Genomic DNA, 18,292 nt, shown 5'->3' on the forward strand with positions numbered 1-18,292 from the left:
TTATTTGATCGCTTTTACTCGATCGACGATCGAGCGCCAAGCCACGAGTCAGTGCTCGATCTCAATGCCGGAAGAGCGAGTTAGTAAAACGATTACTCGATCGTAAAACGATCAGGCGAGTTGTGAGCTTGAGACGATCTTGACACGTGAGACGAGCTTGAGACGATCAGGATTCGAGCGAGCGGAGGGGTAACGAGTGTTTCGAATCATTTCAAATTCAAACGATCACAGTTTGCCATCCGATACCAATCGCCAATGTTTGCACACGGTAGTCTGTGGTTCTTCCACAGCCCTCACTCCTTGTCAGATGTTAGTGTGTCTGGGTGGCAGTGGCAGGGAAATTCGTATAGGTGTATCACGCGTGTGTGACAAGACTTCATTAAACCTACTAAAGTTTGACTATCACACACACACACACACATACACACACACACACACACACACACTAAGGCTATTTCTATGACACACACGCATCCCTCTATCAATGAACACTCCTACAGTAGTGCGGCTATGTGGTCTAGTCATGACGTAACTATAGGTAGTACTCTAGTCGACCATGGGTCTCGTGCATTATAATGGTCTAGTGGTATGACACCCGCTTTGGGATCGGAAAGTCCTGGGTTCGAGCCTCGCGCTCGGTGCATAGTTGAGTCTTTGGACAAGGCTTTTTACTCACATTCTCTCACCGTACTCAGGTGTAAAATGAGTACCTGGCCGTTAACAGCGTTGTCTTTGTCTGAAAAATTGTAATATCGCCTAACAGGCGGCATGTCCCGTCCTACATATCAAATGTTGCTGTTGACCGGGGACCCCTTTACAAAGCGCTTTGATCACATTTAGTGGATATTGTAAAGCTCAATTTTTTAAAGTAAAACATTAGCTTTGAATATGGAATGTTTCAATTTTAGATGCCTGTGTATTCTTTGTTAGTTCCCATCATCATCATCATCATCATCATCATCATCATCATCATCATCATCATCATCATCATCATCATCATCATCATCATCAGGGGCAGCGGTACGGTCTTTGGTAGGCACCCGAAAGGTACCGAGTTCGATCACCCGCCGCTGAGTGGTCTTGAGCAAGTCACCTTGCCCTAACTAAATTTGCGGCGCTGCACTGCGGCTATCGCTTGGGTTATTCCAGTCTTCCCTTAGAATAGACCCGAAAGACGAATCTCCCCTATGGGATGAATAAAGGGAATTATGTTTAATTTATTTATCATCACCATCATATCAGCGGGATCATCATCATCACCACCACCACCACCACCACCCTAATAATAATGGATAAAATAAATATCAACACATTTCAATGTAATAATCAATCTAAAATCAATCAGTGCTCCTAAAAGACCCTTTGATTTCTTTGTCTAATTCGTTCCATACTTTTGGAGTCCCGACAAAGAAAGATTTTCAGCTAACTATAGTTTATATATGGGAATATTAATCAGTCGTTTATATTGGAATCGGAGTTGTCTAGCAGGTGTATTAGTTCAAAGCGCATTTCCAAGGATTTACCATGCTCAATGAACTTCACAATATTTAATTTAATTTATTCCTCCGGCACGCCATATCGACCATACATCCATTTCGTACAGTAGGTACCGATCGCTGTTTGGAGTCTTTTTGTATTAAAGCTCTTTACAATACCCGTCATTGCTTATAAGATAAGAATACATTCACACCTGAGTCAAGTGCCTGACACACGGACTTAACGTCTGGATCACAATTTTCAACAATCACTGTCACTCATCCGGCCATTGACAAGGCTTGATTTTGTGACAAGAGACACCGTACCACTGAGCGACCGAACAAATAATCACCATCTGCGCCATCGTCATCATCATCATCATCATTATCATCATCCTCATCACAGCCGTAACAGCCAGCAAAACCACAATCATCATCTTCGGGTCCGGTCTATCCGTGTGGGGGGTGGGGGTGGAACCTGCTAAAGTATTTCATTTTTTAAACAGAAACACGATAATCATCATCATCATCATCATCGTCATCCATTGTCGTCGGCATCGTTATCATCGTGTCCGGGCAATCCGTGTGTGTCTGGGTGTGGAACCTGCTAAATATTATTATTATCTACCTACCTAATAAAAACACACCATTCTTGTTCATTTATTTTTCAAATAATGAAATGAAAGGCACGACCTTTCCCGCACACACAAGAGGCGATGACGACCAGTGACAAATTATGGGAGGTGGGGGCGGCCGACAACTTTTGGCGCGACATAAATATGAAATGTTAAGGTGACAGCGGGATGATGGTGGTGGGAGGGGGGGGGGGTCTCAACCCTTCACCATCAACAACTGTTTGATGGCGTGTGTGGTGTGTGTTTGTGTGTGTGTGTGTGTGTGTGTATGTGTGTGTGATGCGACGAACGATCATAATCAAGGCTGCCAGACAGCCAGATTTCTTCTTGCCCAAGTACCAAGTAGTCAAATAGACCCCAAATAGCCAAACACCACAAACATTCTGACTCCCTTGAAAAACTCATTTGTTTTGATTAACAAAACAATCGACTACAGTTGGATAAACTTATCTTTTCATTTTTTTTAAACAAAATATTTTTTTTTTTAATGAATAATAATAGAAAAGCGTTTCTTAGTAACCAATTTTGAACTTGGCCATCTGGCAGCCCCCATCATAACCAGCTGCAGTCAAGCCAGCCACAGACATAAGAGAGGGAGGGGTATGTGAAGTTTCCTGTGGCAAACGAGTTGCTCGTGTGTTTTTTTTTTCAAACGAATCACTGCTCGATGACGTCACTGACTCGAAACCCGCCCGAAACCGACTCGATTTTAGAGGACTCGATCGAAAACCCGCTCGATTTGATCGTTTCAAACTCGACCCAGCACTAGATGTTTCCAGTAAAAAAATCGCTTCTTTATGAAGTGTTGCCAGATCAATAATGAGTTACCAGATAAAAAATTTATATTCTCTTTCCTGCAAGTGGAAACATAAAAGCTTACTGAAAACATATGTGACCCATCGTCTCAAAACGGTATTATGTCGTAACGAGCCATATGCTTAAAAGCCGAATTAAATGTTAAACTGGTCAAAAATATAAATTGTTGGCATTAGCACCCTAAAATAGGGTATCCATTCTCCTCAATAAAACATACAAACTCAACACAAGTCTGAAATTTCTGGCTATAAATTCAATTTTCAACATCTTAACCAGCCCGACTTAATACCGTTTTGAGGCGAAGGGTCACATATTTTAACCTCAATAATTTAATTTCGTGTTAATTAATTCCATTCGTAACATAAAATCAAATATCGTTAGAATTTTCTATATCTTATGCTTGTCACAAGTAGATGGTGGTGGCTGTGGAAATAGCGGGGAGAAGAAAAACGAAGAAGATGAGGGTGATGAGAAGAAAAAGAAGGGGGAGGGGGAGGACAAAAATCCAATACACTCCAGCACGGTTTCCCCGAACTCCTCGGGACATAATATGCACACACAAAAAGCGTGCCTTGCCAAAATGATGGGGAAATGAGGGAAGGGGGGGGGGGGGCAGTGTGGATCAACAGTGTGGACTATGCAATGCACCGGAAAGATACCGAGTTCGTATCTCCATCGCGTTATGTGGTCTTCAGCAAGCCACCTCTCCCTGGCTCAATATGCGGCGCTGCGCTGTGGCTGACACATGGGTTATTCCGGTCTTCCCTTGGAATAGAACCTGAGACAAATTTCCGCTTGAGGATGAAAAAAGGGAGCCTTATTGTTTATTTACTTTATTGATATGTTGAGAGAGATAACTTTATACATGACATGTATGTTTGTGGAAAAGGGGGGGGGGGGGTCGGGTGCTCTATCACAACATTCATTTACCTTCGTAGCTATCCATTTGCAAATCATGGCGCGTGGCATTGAACGTTAGAGTGAGTGGAGAGGTGTCGGTTATGCGAAACGGCGATGGAGTGTGTGTGAGTGGTAGACTCTAAGACACACCTGCAGTGTTGATAGATGCATACGATAAACACATACGTAACTGTCAATGTTACACTAAATCATTAGTGGTCGAAATCGCTGGCAGCATTAAAAAAACGTTGGTTGGGTGAAATTAGTTCGAGGAAGAAATGGAATGATTACAAATTGTACTGAAAAAAATCGGGACAATCGAATGAGTTCGAGGAAACCGTGTTCGAGAAACCCGTGCTGGAGTTGTATTTTCAAAGTGATACTAATACTAAGATTCTAGAAGCCGTGGATTGTTAAAAGTAATGTACAAAATAAATGTAACCGCTTCGGAAAAAAGAACAAAATACCAAATGGGGTTCCATTCCGGAAAGTGTTCCAATTCCGTATTCACCTTCTATTTTAACACCTAATTTGAACAAGAATTATGACATGGAGCTGAGTTCCGATTTAACACAGCCATAAATAAATCCATGATACATCTAAGCCAGAGCTTTTCTGTGTTATTTAATTAAATAAAACGTCTCTTAAAATAATTGTCTCACTCAGAAATCAGGTACGAGCTTCTCCTGTCCCTTTTTCACGAATTCGAGGCATCTTGCAGTCGATGTAGCAATAGAAAGCAACAACATTTGCAACAATTGAAAAGGATTTTGACAATTTGTTTTGAAATGTTTGCGGTAGAACATCATCTGAAATCAATAAGTATATCTATGTATTTTTAAAAACATTTATAAAAATAGATCTTGAAAACGTTTGCCACCGACGTGTACATAATATATGCAGGTCTGACATCTGAATCCACGTATGGGCCTAGTTTAACATTGTTGTAATGGACAATACGATTTTATAAAAAGATTTCCATGACAACAATGACTCCATAAGGAATCATGTTATCAGACCTGCAAATCACCCAGTTGTTCCAATTCAGAGCCTCAGTTGTTGTACTTCAAACATGACTTTTCCGATTCGATCTATTTTGTCGTTATTGTTTATTTGTTTTCAATTTTAATTCTAAATGTTTTTACTAATTAATTTGAAGATTCCTTGGAATAAAATATTGGTACAACGGTGTGTCATGATTGGAACACAGGGTTGTCGGGATTGGGACAAGTGACTAGGGCCCATAAATCAAGGCCAACACACACACAAATAAAATGTGCGAATGGACAAGTATTTTATCGTGAACGTTAGATGAATGATGTTTGCAACAAATGCAACAGTTATTTTCACAATAATTACTCTCGGTGTGCGGCCAATAGAAGTCATGGAGCTGAGAGAGCGATTTTGGAGGTCCAAACTGGAATACCCCACCCTACTTCATCACGGGAAAAAACTTGATCTATTATATAGCGCACTATGGAGGTGGTTTGATGATTGTACATTTAAAAAGAAATGAAAATAAACAAACATTATAAAGAGACAAGTCTCTGAAACATAAATGAGACACCAGCCCCATCTCATTCCCCTATCCAGCAGACCCTCGTGTTATCCAAGACCACAACTAATCATGTGTCACTTGTGACACTTGATACCAGTTTATTTTTTCCTATTCATTGTCAAATTAAATGCTCCATTGACTGAAAGGAGTGATGACACGTGCACGAATCTGCTTTGACTTTGATTAGCTTTCGTTCGCTCCCGGTGAGGCCACCCGTTACGATTCGCATCGCTTAAGTGTGGCCTCCGCCTTCGTATCTTTGACTCCACTACCTCTCGTGCTTGGGGGTGTGACTCCTTTGAAGTTATTTCATTGGCTACAAAGATGTTTTTGACCTCTGACCACGGGTTGCTTGAGTCCGGTGAAACGGTTGTATATTATTGTTTATGTTAGCTGTTCGCTGTGGGTAGCAAACGTCGTTGGTAGGTGTTATTTTGATCCAAACAACATCAGTTTTACAGACAAAAACATCAATCAATCTGTTGCTTTTGTCACTGTAACAAAGAAGAGGAGGACATGGGCAGTCAGACGAAAAAGAGAATGAAACCACTCCATATTGAAACTCCAGTGCTGTGCAGTTTCCCAATGTCAACATTAACAGGACTGGATGTTTTTCTGAAATTGGACAACTTGCAACCTCCCGGCTCCTTTAAAATTCGCGGAATATCACACATGATACAAAAGGTAGACATTGTATATATGAGTATGAATTTGTCTTATAACACCGCATCAAATGTGTCTTTGTAAGTCAGCAACCTCCCCAACTCCAACAGTCCAACAGACAGTGCATATCGATTGGAATGGGTGATTCAGTTCATTTTTTGTCTGTCAAAGTAAAAGGACAGGGCTAATGAAATGTTTGTTTATAGCTACACATTTATTTTCACTTAATTAACCCAACTTTAATGTAGGATTTATGCCTTCTGACTGCTAAGGGAGAAAACTTTGGATAGGTATACCATCTTGTCAAATATAACCAGACGTACATTCTGACTTGTTTCAAGGGATAGGTTACACACTTTATAAAATAATAAAATATAACTTACTCTAGCATTCATATCCTCTGATTACACATCTAACATTTAAAAAATAAGCACTTAGAGGAAGGTGCACCTGAGATTGACATTTAATGGCAATTTGAGAGAGAGGAGGTGGATTGTTGACAATTAATCGCAATTTGAGAGAGAGAGAGAGAGAGAGAGAGAGAGAGAGAGAGAGAGAGAGAGAGAGAGAGAGAGAGAGAGAGAGAGAGAGAGAGAGAGAGAGAGAGAGAGAGGGTGTGGAATACAGAGTCCTGTACGTAACGTTTTTAGTCGTTTTCAAAAATGAAGAATTAGGTTGTATATGCGCTGTATAAAAATATATATTTAATTGTTTGTTTTGCTTCTTTCACAGGCCATTCAGACGGGAAACTGTAAATATGTGATGTGTGCATCTGGTGGAAATGCTGGAATGGCTGCTGCATACACATCCAAACAATTAGGAATTCCATGCACCATTGTCCTTCCTACTACAACGCCCGTATTTGTAGCTGACAAACTTCGGTTCTTGGTTTGTCCTTTAGTGTCTTTATACTGCTCAAATAATGAATTAATGCGTTTATTCAGATCATGTCTTCTCATAGGAGAGCTCACAATGCAGTACAATCTATTTGCACTCCTTTATCTTTTTATGAGGTCCATGGCTCAGAGCACTCTCTTCATCATCAAAGGGACTGCTATTGGTCCCGGTATTAGTCTAGGTTTACCTGGCTCCTTTGTCCACCCAGAAGAAATTGGGTAGCTGGACATATTTGATTTGATGGAAAGTATTTTGCAATATACTAGCACCTATTCGCAGGTTAGTAAGAAATTGTAATTGTCCATTAAATGCTACTGACATCAGGTTCTCTGGCTTTATATTTCTAAAGAAAATCTTTAAAAAAAAATTGTATGATTATTAAAAAGACATCAATTAATATATCACTCAGGGAAACACGGGTGTATATATTTAATATCATTATATGAAAAAAAAAAAAAATTAAAAACCCCAAACACAAAAGTAGATCCAAAAAACTTGTCAGATAAAGCCGGTAGAATATGGTGGTGTTGGTGGCTCAAGAGAATGGTGTCTTGTAACAAAAGCAAGCGATGTTGGGCATTGTCAATGACCAGACTGATGACTAAAATTCTGGCCAAGTATTTTGTGCTTGAGTAAGGGTCTTACCACATGCACTGACCTTACTAACTCAGGTGTGACGACGGATATTGTGAGAGTGCTGGCACAAAAAAAACCATCTAACAGGTCACTCTCACTGTATGAAAGGGAAATTTGGTCCGAAATGGTCTGCCTTGGGAAAAATAAAGCATTATGAATTGTATTAAAATTGGTGAATCTGTGGAAATGGAAACGCTCTTCCCCAACCCCCCCCCCCCCCCCCCCCCCCCCCCCCTACCCGTCCTAAATCCTAGTAACAACTTGTGGCGGTCTTTGAAGTTTCTCGTTTGAGACTTTTTGATAAGTCAGCTTCCTTTGTCAAAATTTAAAGGGAAAGTTTTTTTGGGTTTTTTTTTCTGGCCAAAATGAAAAAAAAAAAGTGTCTTGTCAGGTATGGCAGTGTGCAACCCCCTCCGTACTTTAGAATAGACCCTGTCAATAAGATACATTAGGTATCCAAGGGAGATTGTTTATACAGCCCACTCCGGATAATCGCAACTGGGTTTATCACAACTTTCAGTTAATCGCAACATTTCCCAGGAAACTGAATTAATTCGATATATAGAAGTCACTGGTTAATTGCAACAAGCTTCAGTTAATCGCAACAAATCCTACAGTAGTGTGTCACCATCCTATTAAAGACAAAAGAGGGCGAATTAGATGTCGGTTTGCATCAAAACGGATTTTGCTTGCCAAAATCTTGACAGGGCTGCCATATGGTTTTTTGTTTCAATCAAATTGCTCAGTCTGTGATGGACTAAGGACAATGTTTACAACTTGTTTAATTTTACCATATATGTGTAAAATGTTGCAATAGTGGACAGAAAGCTCAAATTAATCGCAACATTTTCGCTGATCCCAAGTTGTTGCAATTATTCGGAGTGGACTGTAAATGATATTTATTTTTGATCAAGAGAAAGTAACCTATGCATCCAGGATTTAGATATTTAAATAATGGCCTCTTGCAGCTACAAAGAAATCCACATTCCATGACATTCATGACATCCATATCTAAATCAAATTATAATAGTTACCATGGTAATAGCAGTCATTTCACCTCATTATGTATTATACTTTGATAATTTCTTTATTGCCTGTACTGTCATGAACTGCACACAGTCGCTTTACATAGGAAAATGAATAAAATGAAGAATGGAAAGGAGGCAGCAGAAGAAGAGAAGGGTATAATAATTTAACACTAACATTCTTTGTCAAATAATAGTTTTAATATACTTGCATTGTATATTTTTGATTTTTGCTCAACAAGAATGTGACTGAGATTTAAATGGATACTACAATAATAAGATGAGCACTAGGCTGTATGAAAAGCCAGTTTTCTTAATCTTTTTCTTCTTCCAAGTAGAAGAATTTAAAATTTACAGGATCAGTCTATATGAATGAAAAGCAAAACAAAAACAAAACAAAACTCTCTCTCTCTTTCTCTCCCCCCCCCCCCCCCTCTCTCTCTCTCTCTCTCTCTCTCTCTCTCTCTCTCTCTCTCTCTCTCTCTCTCTCTCTCTCTCTCTCTCTCTCTCACACTAACACACCGACAATCAAACAAAAAAAATCCTGATAGTCACATCTTGATAGGACCCAAATAAGCGTTATAATGTCCCAAATTTTAAATCACAGGGTGCTGAGGTCAAAGTCCATGGTGATGTATATGATGTAGCAAAACAGATGGCATTGGAACTGGCCTCAAAACCGGGTAATGTTGAAGATATATTTAAGAGGAGATATAGAAGAATTTTTAAAAAAAATTGTTTTAAAAAAAAATTCTCATGGAGATTTTATAATTATTTGTATTATAGATAATGACTTTAATTATAATCTTTAAAATAAAAAAGTGATATGAAAGTATCAACAAAACAAATAAAAATACAAGATAAAATCATCCCAAAAAATCAGCAATTCTTGACTGAGAATTGAACCTCAGACTGTCCGATTACCTGATTTTTTTTTGGATGAATTTGTTTCCTTTTTATTGCTTTATCAAAAAAATGGACAAAAATCTCCTTTTTAAATTAGAAAATTATGGTATAAGAGGTAATATCCACAAGTGGCTTACATCATTTATGATGCAAAGAACACAGCAAGTTATTGTCGAAGGTTCATCATCATGGTCCTGTCAAGTTGACTCGGGAGTACCACAATGGACAGTTCTAGGTTTGATACTCTTCCTCTGTCACATAAATGACCTTCCTCAAGCTGTAGCATCTCAAACAATGTTCTTTGCAGATGACTGTCTTCTCTACAGACACATCAAATCACCATCAGACCAAATACAATGCAATCAGACTTACAAAATCTCGAACAATGGGCAAACGCAAGAGGCATGCATTTCAATGAAACTAAAATGTTAAAAGATTGAAATATCCCACAGCAAAACACCACTTAGATCCCAATACACACTGAACAATCACACAATGGAACAAGTTACGGAAAATCCATATTTAGGCATCATTATACAAGAGAACCTAAAATGGCAAGCACACATCAACAAATTAATAAATAAAGCAAATTCAGCGGTAGGGTTCATCAAAAGGAACATCAGACTTTGCCATACAAACTGCCTACATAACACTCATAAGATCCATCTTAGATTATTCCTGTACAGTTTGGGACCCACACCTACAATCGGATATAAAAGCAATTGAAGCGCTCCAGCTATACGCTGCAAGATTTGTCTTACATGACTACAGCCCCCATAGCAGCGTAACAAATGATCACACAGCTTGGATGGTCTCCCTTATGAGACAGAAAGAAAAAACAATGACTAACTCTTATATTTAAAATTACAAATAAAATGATGGCCATCTTACCAGAACAACTAGAATTACAACGAAATACATGCATTCAAAGAAAACCCACTCAAAAACACTAAAACACCAATCTATAAACTCAAACATCTTCAAACATTCATTTGCACCCCGCACTATCAAAGACTGGAAAGCTCTTCCCAAATCATGTGTGAACACAACAGATTTAGAAACATTCAAACGAAGATTATCAAAATTCTTCAGCCTAAATACCAGCAATGGCTGTCACACTTGACAACTCTCCCCGCCCTCAAATACAATTACTCAGAATTGAGTCGACTTTGAGTAACATTCAGATTCAGATCTGGCATCGTATCATATGCACCTTTTCAAATTGTTATATTTCACTAGCGATGTTCTCACGTTTTCTTTTCTCTTCTTTCTTTTTTTCTTTTTGTATTTAACTTCAGGAGGCCTTTATGTACCCGCTTTTGATCACCCAGATCTATGGTAATTTGTTTTTGTTTTAATTTCTTAGCTTTCTGTTCCAATCAGAGATGTTTTTATATCATCATTTATTATAATTTTCTTAATGAAATTTTTATGGCACAGAAGTTAAACACTCCTGGCTTTGTTTGGATGTTTTGATTATTGAATTAGATGCAAAAGTAAGGGGGAAAGTAGTATATAACAGGATCTCAAGCAAGAATTTTGTCGTGGTCACTCTGACGTTGAAAAATTATTTTAAAGCCTAACTTAGGAAATTTGAGCTGAATGAAATATTGGCATTTAATAAAATGTAGTTTCGTATACCCCCAACTTGTTAAAAATCTATCATTGATTAAAACTTGCACTCCACTTGTATACACTCCAGTATGGTTTCCTCGAACACACGGTTTCCTCGAACTCATTCGAGCGTCTCAAATTTTTTCCTTATTATTCTTTATTATTATTCCATTCCTTCCTCGCACTAATTTTTACCCCAAAAACGGTTTCCTCGAACCAGTTTCATCCAGCCAGCGTAATTGAGGGATTTAAAAAAACTGCGACCTGTGGTTTCGACCAATGATGATTTACTGTGACATTGACAGTTGCGTATATGTGTATCTCTCTACAATGCATGAGTTTGTATACATTATGATACACACACAGACACACACACACACACTCCATAACCGACATCTTTCTGCTCATTCTTATCACTTCCCCATTTGTTCTAATTTCAATACCATGCGCCATGGATTTGCTAATGCTTGGCTACGACAGTAAATGAATGTTGTGATACAGCCCTCCCCCCGACTTACACACACTCACACCAACTTCTTGTACATACCATAAAGTTATCTCCCTGAACATCAGCAATAAAGTAAATAAATAATAAAGTTCCCTTTAAGTGGAGATTTGTCTTAGGTTATTTGTTTTTTTAGGGTTTTTTTCTTTTCTTTTTCATGTTTAACAGAGGTTAAATGTGACATTATTGTTTGTAATAACACTAATCATGAAGCATTGGTTGCTTTCTATTCTGTGCAAACTGTTTATAAATATAAACCCTTGTCTTCAATCCCACCAATGTAGATCATCTGTCAAGCGTTCTTAGATTTAGCGACATTGTTTATCCACCATGACAAGTTTTTCAGTGTTTGTCAGGGGTGGTTTGTCACATTCCAATGACTCATCCTCGTTGTCTTTTTTGTGTGGCGGAACAGAGCTCAGTAGCTCCTGAGATGTCAGTTCACCGCTGATGGGTATATTAATGTCCATTGTAAAGAATTGATTGAATGCTTTGGGCGAAAAGTTGTGTGGAACGGGAACAGCATTGTTGATTTCATATGGCTGTTGGTTGTCACTGCAATTAAGGTGTAGCGATAAGCGGAGATGGTGTGCGATTAAGCGGAATGATGTGTAGCGTATAAGCGGAGAGTGCGATTAACCAATCTGTAATTAAGCGGAGTGAACTGTACATACACCGACACCAAACCGATAAAAATTAAGTTACCTGAGCTCATATAAACAAATATTTTACTGGGACAAAAATTATTTTTGATCATGAAATGTTTTTGATATTGTCAATAAGTGGCGATAGAATGAAAATCTCATTGATTGCTAGTGCATTATATACAAGTAGGAGTATATATATGTTAATCAGATTATTTTTAAAATTTTAATTTTAATTCTCCTCCTCAGAGTATCTTTATCTTCATTTAATAATAATTGATTATCTCCCATTTAAGCATGAAATCAAAATAAAGATATGCCATGGAGACAAACGGAAAGAGAAAAAAAAATGGATAAAATTAGAAAATGAATACAAACTATTACTTCAAGGGGCCAGATTGAACCCAAGAAATACCTGAAATTATAGTTGCTTTCCTACTGATATTTCCAAGAGTGAGCGATAGATACTGCTTTCTTTTTAGGGAAGGTCATGCTAGTCTGATAGAGGAAGCTTCTCGGCAACTGTCCTGTCAACCTGATGTTGTTGTGACATGTGTTGGAGGTGGCGGTTTACTCAATGGAATTGTTGAAGGAATGAGGGGAGTTGGATGGAGCAATATCCCTATCATTGCTATGGAAACAGAAGGTGCCCATGCCTTCAGCGCCGCCATCAAGGCTGGAGAAATTGTTGCACTTCCAGCTATTACAAGGTAAATGGAATTAGTAATCAAGTGGTTACACCTGTTAAAAATCAGGCTAGTTCAAGACCCTTAAATAATACTGTTGAGTGAAAATCTGAAAAGGATTGGATGATACAGCCCCGTGCAAACCAAAAAGAAAAATATAAGAAGAAATAATTTAAAAAATCAACCTTCCTTGACTGGGAATTGAACCAAATCTCCTACTTTAGATCTCCAGACTGGGTACCAATGATTTTTTTTTTTTGCTTTTGCAGATGTTTGCAAATTTATCACTGGCTTTTCTCCACTGGGCATTATTGGATAAAAAAAATAAATAACATGTACAAAGTTTAACATTCTCCCTTCAATGTATCAACTTAATCCCATTTTTGTTAAAAAAAAAAAAAACACCCAACAAAAAATTTGAGCTTCTATATGGAACAATATCCCTTTAAAGGGCTCATAGAATTTAACGAGGGACCCCCAGCCAACATTTAAAATTTAAGATTAGATATGATGCCTCTCCTCTAGGGCTTTTTTTCCTTTTTTTTCTGATAGAGACGATGCTATTACTTGCCAGGTACTTATTTTACATCTGAGTTCAGTGAGAGAATGTAGTTAAAGAGTCTTTTCCATGGACTCAACTTTTCACCGCCTAGTGCGGGACTCAAACTAGGGACCTATCAGTCCAAAGGCAAGTGCCATACTACAAAGCTACACATTTTCATGCTAAAATAACTTAGCTGTCTTTAATATCATAAACGTCACATGTCATGAAGATGCTATGGGTTTAGTCTATATTGATATTTTCCTAAATTCAAAAGAACATCTGATTTTAGTTATTTGATTTAAGTAGTCCTTAAGGGCTCTAAGGAGTCTGAGTTTAGACTGGTTTCAGTAGCGTTAAAATAATTGCTCGTTATCCTTCAGATTGGACACTATTCTGTAACATTATTGATTCAGATCTTATAATTTTTTTTGGATTTAAGTGGATTAAGCGAGGTGGAAGTTATTGTGTGGTCACCATCATTGTTTTTCTTTTTTGAATGGATATTTCTGCACAGCATAGCCAAGTCTTTAGGATCACTGACTGTCTCTGAAAAATCACTGGAATACTACAAAGAGGCCAAACCTGAAATAATATCCCAGGTTATTTCTGACAAAGAAGCCGTCAATGCATGTGTTAAATTTGCAGGCAAGTATATATATATATATATATATTATTTTTTTTTTTTTAAAAAGCGTAATTAGAACCATATTTTTGACTATTCATGGCGAAGTTGTTTGGCAAAATTCTGTTTCTATTTTGGTTCAATGGATAGTCATACCTCTTAATTGGAAATTAATATTTCAAAACTCGCAATACCTGAAATGAATATTTGAAAATTTGCAGTGTCGTTTTTTGTTTTTTTTTGTTTTAGCCTTTTTAGTGTCAGGACTGAAATGTCTATTCATCATAATTTATCACAGTATCAATCTGACTATAAATACAGATCCATTGGTTTCCAGCAAGAATGCGGTAACATTGATAGAACTTCAATGAAACCCGAGTCACATCTCTGTTTGTTGTAATGCTCTAGATGAAAATGTTGAAAAGTATGATGTATGATGTAAAATCAAACTTGATCTTTAAATAATTAAGGAGTACAAAATGATTTTTGCGACCATTGTTTTTGTTCCCAGCCCCTTGTTTTTATCTTTTGACTAGTGTCTTTAGATGATTATATTTGCAATTTCTATAATTATACAATGACCTTTTTCTTTTTTTTTATTCCATTCCTTGAAGCTGTTCTGAAGTCTAATAGCAGATTATAAATAAAGCTTAACATTACGTCAAGCAAGTAATGAACACAACGTGTGTTACACATTTCCCCAACATATTTCTACTTTTTGCTCTAAATTTTCAGAGGACCACCGTATTCTAGTAGAGCCTGCTTGTGGTGCCAGTTTATGTGCGGTATATAGTAACATCATCAGCAGACTGCAACAGGAAGGCAGGTTGGGTTCTAATATCAAGACAGTTCTTGTTGAAGTTTGTGGGGGTGGGAATATCTCAACGGATATGATGGAATCTTGGAAAAAGGAATTTGGTGTATGATGTGTTTTGCTTTCAATTTATTTTTCGTTGAAAAAATATTATGTAATACCATATTTGTATTCCTAAAGGTATGCACCCTTACCCCCTCCCCCCTCCCTTTCCCCAACGCTCTGAAATACTTTCACTTTCGCGAAAGTACACAATTTATGCCAGTTTGTTGCAAAATAAGAATGGCAAGCATTTACTCAAAACATCAAATTGCTGGTAACATTAATTCAAGAATGAAACACATGAGTGACAATCAAATGAGATAACTTTGTTTTAAGGGAAGCTTTACCTCTGTGGACTTGGGAGTATCATGAGTATTCTCAGCCTTAATGTAGTTGTTGTCCTTGTTACAAGACTTATTTTATTATCAAAGGAAAAAGGTGTCACAAAACTAAATATATGCTAATTGACTCAAACCCATAAAGACAACGTTTTCTCTTAAGCAATTACTCAATTTGAAAGAACAAAAATTCTAAATTCTTACAGACCAATGTTGTTCTCCATGAATTGTATGCAATGGTACCGGGAAGGAGGAAATGTCCAAAAGTCCATGAATATCTCGCATGCTATTTCACAAAAACAAGCATGTCCGTTAGCAGCAATACTGTTTATGAACAAGTTGTGAAAAACCTTTTAAACGTGAAACATGCATGTCATATATTTGTAATATATCAACAATATTGGTTGTGAACCAAATGGGCATGTTAATATTATTTAGAAGGTTGCACTTTATATCTGTCATCCCCGGTGAAGTTTATAATATGAACTTGTGATTTACTCAATCTATATTCTTCTTCTTCTTCAAGTACCAAGTCTGTGCCAGATATCAGTGATCATGGTACGCCATTCATCTCTCTGATCAGATAACCTCAGAAAACTAATATTACTCTTCTCTTACTTTGTCATCCAGCTGTTCAAACTATTCAAATATGTTTTTCTTGGTCTACCTTTAATCTGTTTACCATCTATCTTTCCTGTTCAATACATTTATGTCGATTTAGGTGCCCTAAAAATTGCATTTGTCTTTTTCTTATTGTACGAATTAATAACCTTTTAGTTTCAGCTTGCTCTAATACTTCTTCATTAGTTTTTCTCTCTGTCCAATCTATATAATACAGTAAAAAATGTTTAGCCAAAATTGCGTTTAAGTTTTATCAGCCAGAGAAAAACTAGACCTCAGGATAAGAATGATTTGAATAAGTTCAATAGTTTGAATAAGATCTGGAATTTTACAGATTTCCATACTTTTAATGTCTACAACCAATGTTTCCTGTGTGTAACATAAACTCATTGTAATTACGGATGTTGCACTCAAAATACTGTCGAAAACAGCAAAATGAAAAATGTTGAAATTGCATTTAATTACTTAACTGACACCATATGAAAGTCTCAATATTAAGGACTTGTGAATTTTTTTTACATGTTCTTACTTGATTGTGATCATACTAATAATAATGATAATAATAATAATAATAATAATAATAATAATAATAATAATAATAATAATAATAATAATAATAATAATAATAATAATGTCTGTTAACGATCAATTTCAAGCCTCAACAAAAATTAGCTTTTAAACGATACAGTACAATACGATGTAGAAATTTTGAGCATCTCAAATTATGGGAATAACATATTGGCAGATCTTGTGAAGAGAAAAATATGAGAAATCAAAGATTTGGTCACTATGAAAAATATAGATTTGGGAAATGTGTGTACACAGAGTAAACCCCATTAAAAGCAAAAAAGTATTATTTATGACCCACCACATCAAACTAGTATTATATCGGAGTGAAACTTGTGCCTAAAAGTGAATTTAATGTTAAAATACATAGTCAGAAATGGCCATTTTTTATTTTCCACATTTCAAATTGTCCCCATCAAAATAATTCATAAACCACCCAAGTTTCATATGTTTTACTGTAAATTCAATTTTTCAGCATTTAAATTTGTTCCCTGCCTTATACATTGAAGTCAGGTGAACAGGAACATTATTTTAATACTTGAAGGAATGTATAGGTAAATATTAAAATTTCATGTTGATTTTCTAATCTAGTCTGTTAATTGGAAATCTGACAGGAGGTGAATTGTAAATAATGTTGAATCCTGTATTTCATGAGAGTTTATATGAAAATAAATACGATCACTCGCTTCTCCACATTTTACACGAATCAATTTTCAACCTTCCATTCTAAGAAAGATTTACCCCTCTTTACCCAACCTAAGCAACTTTCTTCAACTGCTTGTAGGCATATTTACCACCCAAAATTAATGTTTGATATTTATACAGAGCACAATAATACATAGATAATATATTTTGCGATACTAATAAGAAAACATATTATAAATTACAAAAAATTGGTGGCATCAAAAAGGATGCAAACCACCTTACTGTTCAAGCAAGCATTCTAACACCAATGAACAAGCCCGTACAGACGATATTTTGAGATAATCATCGAAAATGTAAAACTTGATTGTTTTTGTGTAAAAATGTTTGTATTGGTGAATAGCATCAGCTAATAGCTCAATTTCAGGTGTGATAATTTGAAAGTTATTTTTTGTGTGAATTTGACCATTAAAAAATATTTTGAATCTACATCAACTTATGACGTGTATATTTAAAAATTTATATTTGATATATGTGACCTTAATGATTGTATTATGATAATAAAAGGATAAAAATTCCGTTTTGCTCTTACATTGATCCAACTCTTTAATTTATTATAGATGTGTGATCCTTCGATTCAAAAGTTTTATGTCGGGACGATTTAGATTTTAAATATTGAATTAATGCTCAAATTTATGCCATGTTTAAAAAATGTTATTGGATAGAATAAATAACGTTTCTTAAAATACGGGATATAAATCTTTCATATTTGCAATCGTTTGTTTTTCTCATAAGTTTTGGTCTTTATTAAAACATGAAAACCTCTCATTATAAAAAATATGATGTGTGTATGTATGTATGTATGTGTTTGTGTGTGTGTGTGTTAGTGTGAGAGAGAGAGAGAGAGAGAGAGAGAGAGAGAGAGAGAGAGAGAGAGAGAGAGAAAGAGAGAGAGAGAGAGAGAGAGAGAGAGAGAGAGAGAGAGAGAGAGAGAGAGAGAGAGAGAGAGAGAGAGAGAGAGACTTATTTTAGAATCACAAATATGAACTGGAAACGTATTTACTATCCTTGAAAAAGTAAATTTGAGTTCTCTGTTATGTAATGGAGATGCTTTACCTTTTAACTGGGTGGGGTCACTTGCT

The 18,292-nt window shown here is 36.6% G+C and overlaps 1 protein-coding gene across 1 annotated transcript; it reads left to right on the top strand.

Annotated features, from left to right (window-relative positions):
- Positions 1 to 5,719: 5,719 nt before the first annotated feature.
- LOC144969043 (L-serine dehydratase/L-threonine deaminase-like) lies at positions 5,720 to 18,292 on the top strand. Its single transcript, XM_078908022.1, has 7 exons — positions 5,720 to 6,068; positions 6,780 to 6,935; positions 9,213 to 9,288; positions 10,810 to 10,849; positions 12,757 to 12,984; positions 14,019 to 14,149; positions 14,862 to 18,292. The coding sequence occupies exons 1-7, from the start codon at positions 5,901 to 5,903 to the stop codon at positions 15,050 to 15,052; spliced, it is 990 nt and encodes a 329-aa protein (XP_078764148.1). The 5' UTR covers positions 5,720 to 5,900; the 3' UTR covers positions 15,053 to 18,292.

Source organism: Berghia stephanieae, chromosome 3 (genome assembly GCF_034508935.2).
Source record: "Berghia stephanieae isolate SIO BIC M18660-M18661 chromosome 3, UCSD_Bste_1.3, whole genome shotgun sequence".
Lineage (NCBI taxonomy): Eukaryota > Metazoa > Mollusca > Gastropoda > Nudibranchia > Aeolidiidae > Berghia > Berghia stephanieae.

Excerpts from the sequence above, each read along its gene's own strand:
- LOC144969043 (XM_078908022.1), top strand. The coding sequence starts at position 5,901 with ATGGGCAGTCAGACGAAAAAGAGAATGAAACCACTCCATATTGAAACT. Across the intron at positions 6,936-9,212 it reads CTGACAAACTTCGGTTCTTG|GGTGCTGAGGTCAAAGTCCA; the intron begins GTTTGTCCTTTA and ends TTTAAATCACAG. Across the intron at positions 10,850-12,756 it reads TTTGATCACCCAGATCTATG|GGAAGGTCATGCTAGTCTGA; the intron begins GTAATTTGTTTT and ends CTTTCTTTTTAG.